At 43.0% G+C, this 9,737-nt stretch overlaps 2 protein-coding genes across 3 annotated transcripts in view; one reads left to right on the top strand and one right to left on the bottom strand.

The window, feature by feature from the left end:
- The window catches only part of CFAP221 (cilia and flagella associated protein 221), a 107,657-nt gene that overhangs the window by 69,357 nt on the left and 28,563 nt on the right, over positions 1-9,737 (top strand). Inside the window, exons 15-19 of the mRNA XM_004711882.1 lie at positions 2,340-2,442; positions 5,330-5,466; positions 7,498-7,578; positions 8,243-8,350; positions 8,440-8,574. Of these exons, the coding sequence (XP_004711939.1) occupies positions 2,340-2,442; positions 5,330-5,466; positions 7,498-7,578; positions 8,243-8,350; positions 8,440-8,574 (564 nt within the window). The remainder of the gene's footprint in view (positions 1-2,339; positions 2,443-5,329; positions 5,467-7,497; positions 7,579-8,242; positions 8,351-8,439; positions 8,575-9,737) is intronic.
- Positions 1-9,737, bottom strand: part of SCTR (secretin receptor) — a 235,272-nt gene that overhangs the window by 203,470 nt on the left and 22,065 nt on the right. The window lies entirely within an intron of this gene.

Below are 9,737 nucleotides of genomic sequence, written 5' to 3'. Positions count from 1 at the left end.
GCTATATCACAGCATCATGCATCACAGAGAGGGGCAATACAATTCACAACAACCTGCGTCATAGGGAGGGATTGCAACATAAGCAATACAAGCAATAGGAGGGGGATGACCTAGTCATCTTAGAGTGGTCCCGGGCTTGCCTTTGGGCACTGCTTCAAGGGAACAATAACACTTTAAGGGGATACATCACAGCATCATGCATCACAGAGAGGGGCAATACAATTCACAACAACCTGCGTCATAGGGAGGGATTGCAACATAAGCAATACAAGCAACAGGAGGAGGATGACCTGGTCATCTTAGAGTGGTCCCGGGCTTGCCTTTGGGCACTGCTTCAAGGGAACAATAACAGAAAGGAATGGGCCCTATTTGGGGTGAGTCAGACTATACAGTCTGGCCGCTCTAGATGGCTGATGTTAAGGAGAATAACCTCTGACTATTTTCACTGCCTAAAGAACAGTCATTCTCAAGCTAAGTCTGGCATATATTTTGGGGAGACAACTTAAGAGAAATCCTTCTGCTCCCCACACCAGACCAAGTATTCCAACTTCTGTTCTTTCTTCTTTGTTTCCAGATTTTGCATTCCAATTGCCAATAATTATCGATGCATTTTGATTGCATGTTTGATCCATTTCCAATTGAAGTCACTGGTAGACTTCTTCATCACTAGCTTTAGTGCGTGGTTCATAAATTTAAGTAGTGGTTGTGTTGATTAGATTTCCTTGAATTTGAGTAGATATAATCCTATCACAGACTGTGTTGTCCTTAAAAATACTTTGGAAACCTTGAAATGTCCTTTTTGACTGTGAATGCAACACCCTTCCTCTTGATTGTGTCCCTCATGGCATGGTAAGCTATCTGATTTTCTGACTCAGAATGGCCAACACCAGTCCATTTTAGCTCCCTAATGTCCATGACACCGATCCTTACGCATCCCGTTTCATTTTTGAAGACTTCCAATTTTCCTAGCTTCATACTTCCTACATTGCCAGTTCTGATTATTAGATAGGTTCTTGTATCTCTTTCTTCTCCCCTTGAGTTGTGCCTTATCTGCAAATGAAGATCCAGAAGGCTTTACCCCATTTATGTCATCATGGTCCACGCTACTTTGAGAAAGCACCTTCTTCTTGGTCTCACCCTGAGTGCTTTCTGACTCGACGTGCCCATCCTCCAGCACCATCTCTGACACTGCTCACTCTCCATTCAGTGGGCCTTTGGTATCTGACAGGGTTTTGAAGGTATGCCCAAAGTTTCAGTGTCTGCTTTCTTCTAAGTGAGCAGCCGAGTCCTTCCTCTTAGTCTGTTCTTCACTGGGAAACTCTGCTGAAACGTGTCCCTGTGGGGTGACCCTGCTGGCATCACCGCACCACAGCCAGCACACAAGCCACCAGCATGTGACAAACTGGCAGACTTCTCTGTCATGGTTCGAATCTTGATTGTTTAAGTGTTTATTGTCCTCCACCTCCTCCATGTCAACTAAGAGTGTCAACTACATGCAGCAGGACTTTTGTTTACTTGACCTTGACCAAACTTGGGCCCAAAGTTGGTGCAGTCGCCTGCTATTAAGTCGACCTCTGACTCATGGCAACCCATGCACAACAGAATGAAACACGGTGCCAGCCCTATAATGAGTTGTGGTCCACAGGGTTTTCATTGGCCTTATTCCTAGCCCATCTTAGTCTCAGCATCAGAAACCCTATGGGGCCCCTCTGTCCTGTGGGGCTGTGGGTTTGCTATGAGTCAGAAAGGTTGTTTCCATCGTTCGTTTGTCCTTCAACCCCAGAAAGAACATGGCGGCAGCATTACCACTCACTCAGAGATGTCCAAAAGAAATAATATGCAAAAAAAAAAGAAATAATATGCAAATGGTCATTCTTTCCACTTTGGAAATAACTGAAAAGTAGGCCTCCTAAGTTGAGTGGAAAAGGGATAGATGCAAGCCTGATCTTTTTGTTCTCAAGCAAGTCAGCACCACCCAGACCTTGAAGTTCCATTAACCACAGTCTAGGAGGGTGGTTCTCGACCTTCCTAATGCGACGATCCTTAGTACAGTTCCTCATGTGGTGGTGCCCCCCCCCACCCATAAAACTATTTTCATAACTGTAATGTTGCTACTGTTAGGAATCGGGTGACCCCCGTGAAAGGGTCGTTTGACCCCAAAGGGGTCGCGACCCACAGGTTGAGAACCGCCGGTCTAGCGTATTGTGCCCCTTTTCCTGTGCACTCTGACTGAGAGGGTCTCAGCCTTCTGCGGTGGGGAGAGGAAAATGAATTAAATTCAACACCTAAATGAGCTGTACAGTTTAATAATTTAACATCTTTATTCACGCCACTTCCAGGTCATGATTCAACGACGATTAGTCAATATGCTGACTGTTGTCCGTGAAATTGACAGAGCGGCTATAATTGCAAGATTTCATCAAGGAAAAAGCACGCTGTTAGGTAAGGTGTACCTGCAAAGTGCAATGGTGTTTATACTGATCCTTTCTGTGAGCATGGAGTTTCTTTCTTATGAAGGTCGCTGGATAGAAACAAGATATTTTCAAAACTCAGGTGTGTTCATTTCCTGTTTCTGTTGTAATAAATTGCTACATATTCGGTCTGGCGGTCCGGAGTCTAACATCAAGGGGTCTGCAGGGCTATGTTCTCTGGAGGCTTCCGGGAAGATTCATTGGTTTTGTTTTTTTGATCTTCTAGAACTGGTGTCAGCAAACTGCATCGAGAGCCATATGTGGCTCTTTGGGGATGGACATGCGTTCTGAAGTAAAATTGAAAATATTTAAAGACTATTAGTCAGACAATGCTGATTTCACTTTCTTGTCAAAATATATTTATGACTCAAATAATTTTTAAATTGCTGTGAGGAACAGGATTGGCTCTTCCATGTCAAAAGTTTGCTGACCCTGTTCTTGAACATTGGTTTCCAATTTTTTTTTTTCAGGAAAAAAAATTGCTCAGTGCCCCCTGGCAATTAAAAACGTATGTACTATAATCCACAGTCCAGGATAAAGTGTAAGCATTTGCTTTTGCAGCCTCTGTTCCCCTCCTCCCCCACCCCCAGTTTATTCTCCCACCCCTCAGGGGACGGAATTACCCATTTGGGGAAGCAATGCTTCTAGAAGTTGCTGTTTCTAGAAGTTGGCCAATGACGTCTTCCTCACATCACTCTAACCCAGAGGTTCTCAACCTTCCTAATGCCGTGACCCTTTCATACAGTTCCTCTTGCTGTGATGACCCCCCAACCATACAATTATTTTCGTTGCTATTCATCACTGTCATTTTGCTACAGTTATGAATTGGGTGACCCCAGTGAAAGGGTCATTCAACCCCCAAAGGGGTCGCGACCCACACGTTGAGAACCGCTGTTCTAACCTCTAGCTTCTGTCATCACATTTCCTTCTCAGATTCTGACCTCTGACCTCCCTCTTCTGAAGCCGGTTGTGAGCGCATTGAACCCACCCAGAGAATCCAGGATAACCCTTCCAATCCAAAATCCTTAATCCATTCACATCTGCAAAACCCTTTACCACGGAAGGTAACATACTCACGGGCTCTGGAGAATCGTATGTGGACACCTTGAGGGCAGGGGGTGAGGGCTCTGATTCAACTGACCACACCACACAACACAGACCTCTAGGCCACGTTGTCCCAAACCACGTCCCCAGCTGACAGCAAACGAGTTTCTCTGATACCACACCTGTCAGGTTTGACTGTGGTCTCGAACTCCTGTCTTGTGAGAAAACCAACTAAGACCGGAGATTAGGATCGTAGGCATTTCTACTTGCTGATTGTCTTGTTGAATCTGATGTTGTCTCCATCTAACTTCTGCACAGAAAGCCTTCTATCTCATGTTGTGGGACACGAGTCTTGGCTAATTAGAGAATGTTCATCCCTTTGATCCCAAGGTTAGCCACGGCTGTTAGAGGTCTGTTCTCAGTAGCTTCTGAGCATCCAAAAGTTACCCCAATACCTGTCTTTGCCATCCGTGGATCCGTGCTAGTTGACAGGCAGGCCCTGAGCCCCCCAGACCTTCTCTTCCCCGCAGCTTGCCCTCCGATCGCAGCTCCAACTTTCCCCAACCTGCCAGGCACCAACTCTCTTTCTCTTTCCCTCTCTCTCTGAACAAAGACTGTTCATCATAGGTATTTTAATTAGAAATTCTAGTTCGGGGAAATAAACATGTTTTAAAAGTGGAAAAGGAATTGAAATAAGGAATGAAAAAGGAACTGAAAATGAATCTATATATAGATATACATACATAGGTAAGTAAAAAAAAGCATTCCTACAGAATCATGATAGCCTTACTAAACAAAAATATCAAAGTAGAAAGTTGTTGTTCCTCTACGTATTCTCCACATAGACCTACACATTTCTGAAGGCAGAGTTTCCATTCTCTCTCTAACCACCCCACCCCCCAAAAAAACAACTCTGTATTCTTTCATCTTTTATCAAAACTGCAGTTTTGCCATCCTCTAGGGACTCAAACTGTGTCTCTTTTAACTATTTCTTGAGTCTGATAACATAAATAAGTCTAAAAGGACAAAATCAGGTCTGTGGGGTGGATGGGGTAAGGTTTCCCAACAACCTTTGCATAAGCCAGCCCTTGCCACCCTTGAAGAATGGGCAGGTATTTTGAAGATGGAAAAACATTCCTAGAGGCATCGTTGCTAGCCTTTTGCTCACCAATACAACTTTTAATCTTCTTAAAACTTCTTCATATAATAAACCATTGTGATTGTTCTGTATCTGTGAAAAAAAAGATTTATCCAGATTACTCCTTTGGAATACCGTTATCATAATCATTATCATAACCATCTGAGCTGACTGACCTCTCTGATTTGAAGTCCACCTTGCAGTGTCCTGACCGTCCTTAAAATACTTGAACCATCCAAAAGCTATTGTTCCATGTGGAGCAACATTGGTGTAAATGTGTTGCAGGCCTTTAATGATTTAAAAGATGTCCACTCAGATGTTATTTAAATTTATTATAGTTGACCTCAAAATCAGTTTGGTCCATGGCACACACACAAAAATATTCTTTAAATAACCCCACCAACACACACAAGAACTTGGATGCAGCCACTCACTGATTGCAAAGACGTGCATGTCTAAGCAGGGCCCTTGGTGCTAGGCACTGGATCCCTCGTCACTGCCTTTTGAACTGACCTGCAAAGTCACGTGTGAAAAGAACACTCTTTTCATCGGGACATGCTGCCAACCAGTTGATATGTGGCAAAGATACAACGAAAGATGGTGGCTTTACAGAAAGCACTTTAAGAGCGCCCTAAAAGTCATGTGTTTTGTTTGTTTGTTTGTTTTTTGCCCGTAGAAGAGCATCCCTCCAAATACCTCTTTCTGCCTGGGATCAGTCAAAATGATTATTCTGCCCGTTTCTCTGTGCCGCCCAACAATGTGCTTCCCTTCACTTTCCCAACCTACAATCCTCCTCAAGACTCCAGTGAGTTGGTGGGTGTGATACGACCGACCGTGGGGCTGGCGCCGGGTGTGATCGGATGGATCGGTACAACTACCAAAACAGCCCCTAACCTAATGTCAGCCCCTTGCTTCCTCCTGACATTTCCCCGAGCGATCCTGCCCAAGGAACTGTGACCAAAGGGAGTCACTTAGTGCTGTCTGTATGTCTCTGATAAACTGGCTCCCAGGTCCTGAGCTCAGTCCTGCCCAGCCCAGAACCCAAACACTGAGCCCCTGTTAACAGCCCAAGTAGTAGGCCTAAGATGTCAAGGGCAAAGAGGGAAAGTAAGAAGGCTGGATCTGGCCCCAGAAGACAGATTCAGCTCAGCTGAGCTCCTTCCACTGCCTGGAAAAATGGGGTCAGCTCTCAAGGCCGGGACCAAAACTAGTCACTAGGGAATATGCCCCCCCAAATCTAACCCATTGAACTCACAAATCCACTCGCCGCTATCCTTTCTCTCTAGAAATCACGAGAGGTGCGGCAGCTCTCCACTCTTCCCTTATAGGCACAATGATGAATTATAACAGGAATTAGAACTAGTCCTAACATTGCATTTACTTTGTGGTAGGAAGTGTCTTTAGTTATAGCAACTCATTTCCTCTTCGACAAATCTATGTGATACGTTTATCATTGTACAGATGACGGAACGGAAGCACCAGGTCACAGGGCCAGTAATACAGGTTGTTCAAGTTTGCACAATTAGTAGTGAAAGAATACTTAAATCAGTGCCTCAGTAACTCGCTGCCATCGGATCACCGCTGACTCAGACCGACCCTCTAGGACAGAGCAGAAGTGCTCCTATGGGTTTCTGAGACAGTCACTCTCCCCAGGAGTAGAAAGCTCAGTCTTTCTCCCAAGGAGCGCCTGGTAGTTTAGAACTGCCGACCTTGCGGATTACAGCCCCACGTGTAACCACACCACCATCAGAGCTCCTACTCAGTGCATGAGCCGTGTGGTTTTTAATTTCAAAAAAGAAACTCATCTCTCGCATCTTAGAATATGCAGTAAAAATTTCAGTCGATTGTTTTAAAATGCGGACCCAAACACAATGATTTTGCGAAAGACAGGAGGCAGATTTTGGAAGCAGTGAGGTGTTACTATAAAATATAGGAAAAACATACAGACAACTCTCACAAAATGTTCTGGCTGGAAATGCCATCCCCGTACTCGGGGGTCTTCCAGTTGATCCAGAACCTTCCACAAGTGGAGTTATTGTAACTGACAAAATGTGGACATCATTCAAGTCTTCATTATTAGAGTAAATTTCTTACATTTATATATTTTATGTATGATATATTAAATTAAGATTGAATTTATAAAGACATGGGTAATAAAAGGCAATGATTTTGAAAACTTTATTTTTTAAATGCAATTGTTCACCCTATATCCCAATTTGCAGCAGGGTTGTTGGAAAGGAACCCTGTCAGAAGTTGTGTTTTCTCATAGCAGAAGTAGGATTGAGCCTAAAGATGGAGGCTTCTCCGCTAGGAAACTCACAGGGGCAATTCTATCCTGCCCTATAGGGTTGCTACGAGCCAGCCTCCACTCAATTGCAGTGCGTTTGGTTTGTTTTGGTCTTTAGTAAATTGACGTGTAATCTCAGCTACACTGTATGAAAGCGAGGCCCACTATTACTCTCACGTTAGTTTAGAACCACTGATAACCGTGGCACTTTTCGGTGGCACGACAGCTAGGTGTCCTTCGTTGGAGGCATCAGGCTGCCTTTCCTCTTTGCACTGGAGTTAGGCTATTCGGAGGCATGTTGAATGTTACTTCTGGGGTTCTTCAGGCTGCACCCTGGCTCCTCCGTGAAACTGGGCATAGAAAACCTCTGAGAGGTGGCGATGGTCTGTGCTGGCGTGGTGCCCCAACATGCCAGGTAGCAAATACGGTTGGAGACAGGGTCTCTTTGGGTATATCGAACTGCTAGTTTCATGTATGCAGACATAATAGAGATAGAAACTTAGCCACTTTTGCTTAGTGTCCATTATATGTCACTTATCTGAATCTTCATGTTTTAGGCTCCTGACGGCCTTGGACTGGTCCCAATTAAGCCTTCAGAAGTTCAAATCAAGCAGTCGTATCCCTTCCTCAGTTTGCAGGTCAGGCCCGTTACACATCATTAGTTAATTGGGTCTCTTCTGAAGCAAACATAAAATTCTTAAATTTCAATTTTACATTTTTTTATTAGTTTTTCTCTGTTCTGGATTATACTTAGTATATTTTTTCTGCTATAATTTTATTGCATATATGAAATGTATTTCTTTTATCCTAATGTGGCTTGTGAAAAACAGGATATTCACTCTGGTTGTACCATATGTTATGCATCCATGAAGTTACCTGAGCTATGTATGTATGTAACCTTAGAGAGGAAAAATACAAAATTAAGGTCAATAAAAGTTAGTTAATCTTTCCTGATGTGTGTCAACACTTCTATTTCTGAAAAGGTAAAGATTTTAAATTGGCAAACTGATGTTTGGTGTATTTCTGGCTAAGCTATATGGAAGAGTAATTATGAACCTGTATGTGTTTGACACTAAAAACGGGGCTCAGGACTTGTCTGGTGCTGCCAAAATTTGCAATTGCTCCAATTTGAGGTTACAATGTGGTATTTGATTTACTTTTCCTCTCCGGCAGCTCAGAGATGCTATCTTTTAGAAGTAAGTCCCCCAACCTCATTTAAGTATCATCAGTGTTTATAGTGACGCTGGGAGATGGCAACGGACTTTTAAGGATATCCAATCAATTCTCTTCTTTCACCCCCAGGTTCCTCAACTGTACAAAATCATGGGGTACCAACCCTTCTCGATCCAGGAGTCTTCAACAAGTTATAAACCTGCAAAGCTTGCTCGAACCCTGAAGCAAGGGGCTGAGGTACCTCTCCCCCACCTTCACAAGACTCACTCCTCATTTCTCCCTTTGGCCTGGCATCCAGCCTGATGCTTGTCTTGGTCCTGGTGCAGGATGAAGTCGCTACCATCATCGCCCTTCCAAAACAGGACTCTGCCCAGCAGCTCTCTGGGAAGATCTCCGTCTTGAACATGAAACCCCCGGCAGCCTTGGCCAGGTCCCCAGAGTATGATCGCCTGTATGTTTTTGTAAGTTACGGTGCGAAGAAGACGTTTGTCTTATGTTCCTTTATTTCAGCAATTACTTTATTAGAAAACAGCCACATTAGTTAGAAATATTTTTCTCCCTTTGGAATTTCTAGCACTAAACAATAACCCCTCTTCGATGTTGCTTTCCAGTATATATTATTTGTGCAATATCAATGGCCTTTTTTTTTTTAACAATTCCAGTATTTCTTTTTGTGGCAATAACGTTATGATCTTTTCCAATTATATGTAATATATGATGTTTTCCAATCCATGAACATTGAATGCCTTTCCATTTATTTAGGCTTCCTTTAATTTCTTTAATCAGTGTTGGTTTTTTTATTACTATATATATATATATATAGTAATGTATATATTATATAATATATATGCATTACTATATATATACTATATATGTGATATATATATCATATCATATCATTCCATAGTTCAATCATGTAAAAGAGAGTTGCACAATTGCAACCGCCATCAGTTTCCAAACATTCTTTTTCTATAGGGACTCCTTGACATGGTCTCCCCTTAACCCACCCTCCACCCCTTATTTCTTTACACACAGTGTTTTGGTGCGTTCAGTGTACACGTCTTTAACCTCCTTAGTTAAATCGTGCCCGAAATACGTTATTTCTTCAGATGCTACTGTAGATGGAATTGTTTTCTTATTTCCTTCTGCTCATGGCTGCTGTGCAGAAACCCTGCTGACTGGTGAAGGCTGGCTTTCCCTCCCACCACATAGTTGGCTTCCTTCATTCGCTCTAGTAGCTTGCAGGTGGATTCCTTCCGTGAGGGTTAGTTTGTCCGTTCTTTTTCATTGTCCTCGTGGAAAAGGGTAAGTTACTGATCTTTCTTCATTTTTCATTTGTACAAATTTTCCTCTAAGTCCTTTTTTTTCCTGAACTCCTTAAGTTTTGGTATGTTCTGTATATCTTTTCCTTCAGCTTGAAATATTTTCTCTTTTTTTTTAAAATCATGTTGTTGGGGGCTCGTACAACTCTTATCACAATCCATCCATCCATCCATTGTGTCAAGCACATTTGTACTTTTGTTGCCCTCATCATTCTCAAAACATTTGCTTTCTACTTGAGCCTTTGGTATCAGCTCCTCATTTTCCCCCCTCCCTCCCTGCACTGCCCTGCCTCATGAACCCT

Source organism: Echinops telfairi, unplaced genomic scaffold (assembly GCF_000313985.2).
Source record: "Echinops telfairi isolate 266 unplaced genomic scaffold, ASM31398v2 ScPeMD7_15;HRSCAF=58, whole genome shotgun sequence".
In the NCBI taxonomy this organism is placed as follows: domain Eukaryota; kingdom Metazoa; phylum Chordata; class Mammalia; order Afrosoricida; family Tenrecidae; genus Echinops; species Echinops telfairi.
Note: the sequence above shows the minus strand (reverse complement) of the source record. Positions and strands in the feature narration are given on the sequence as shown.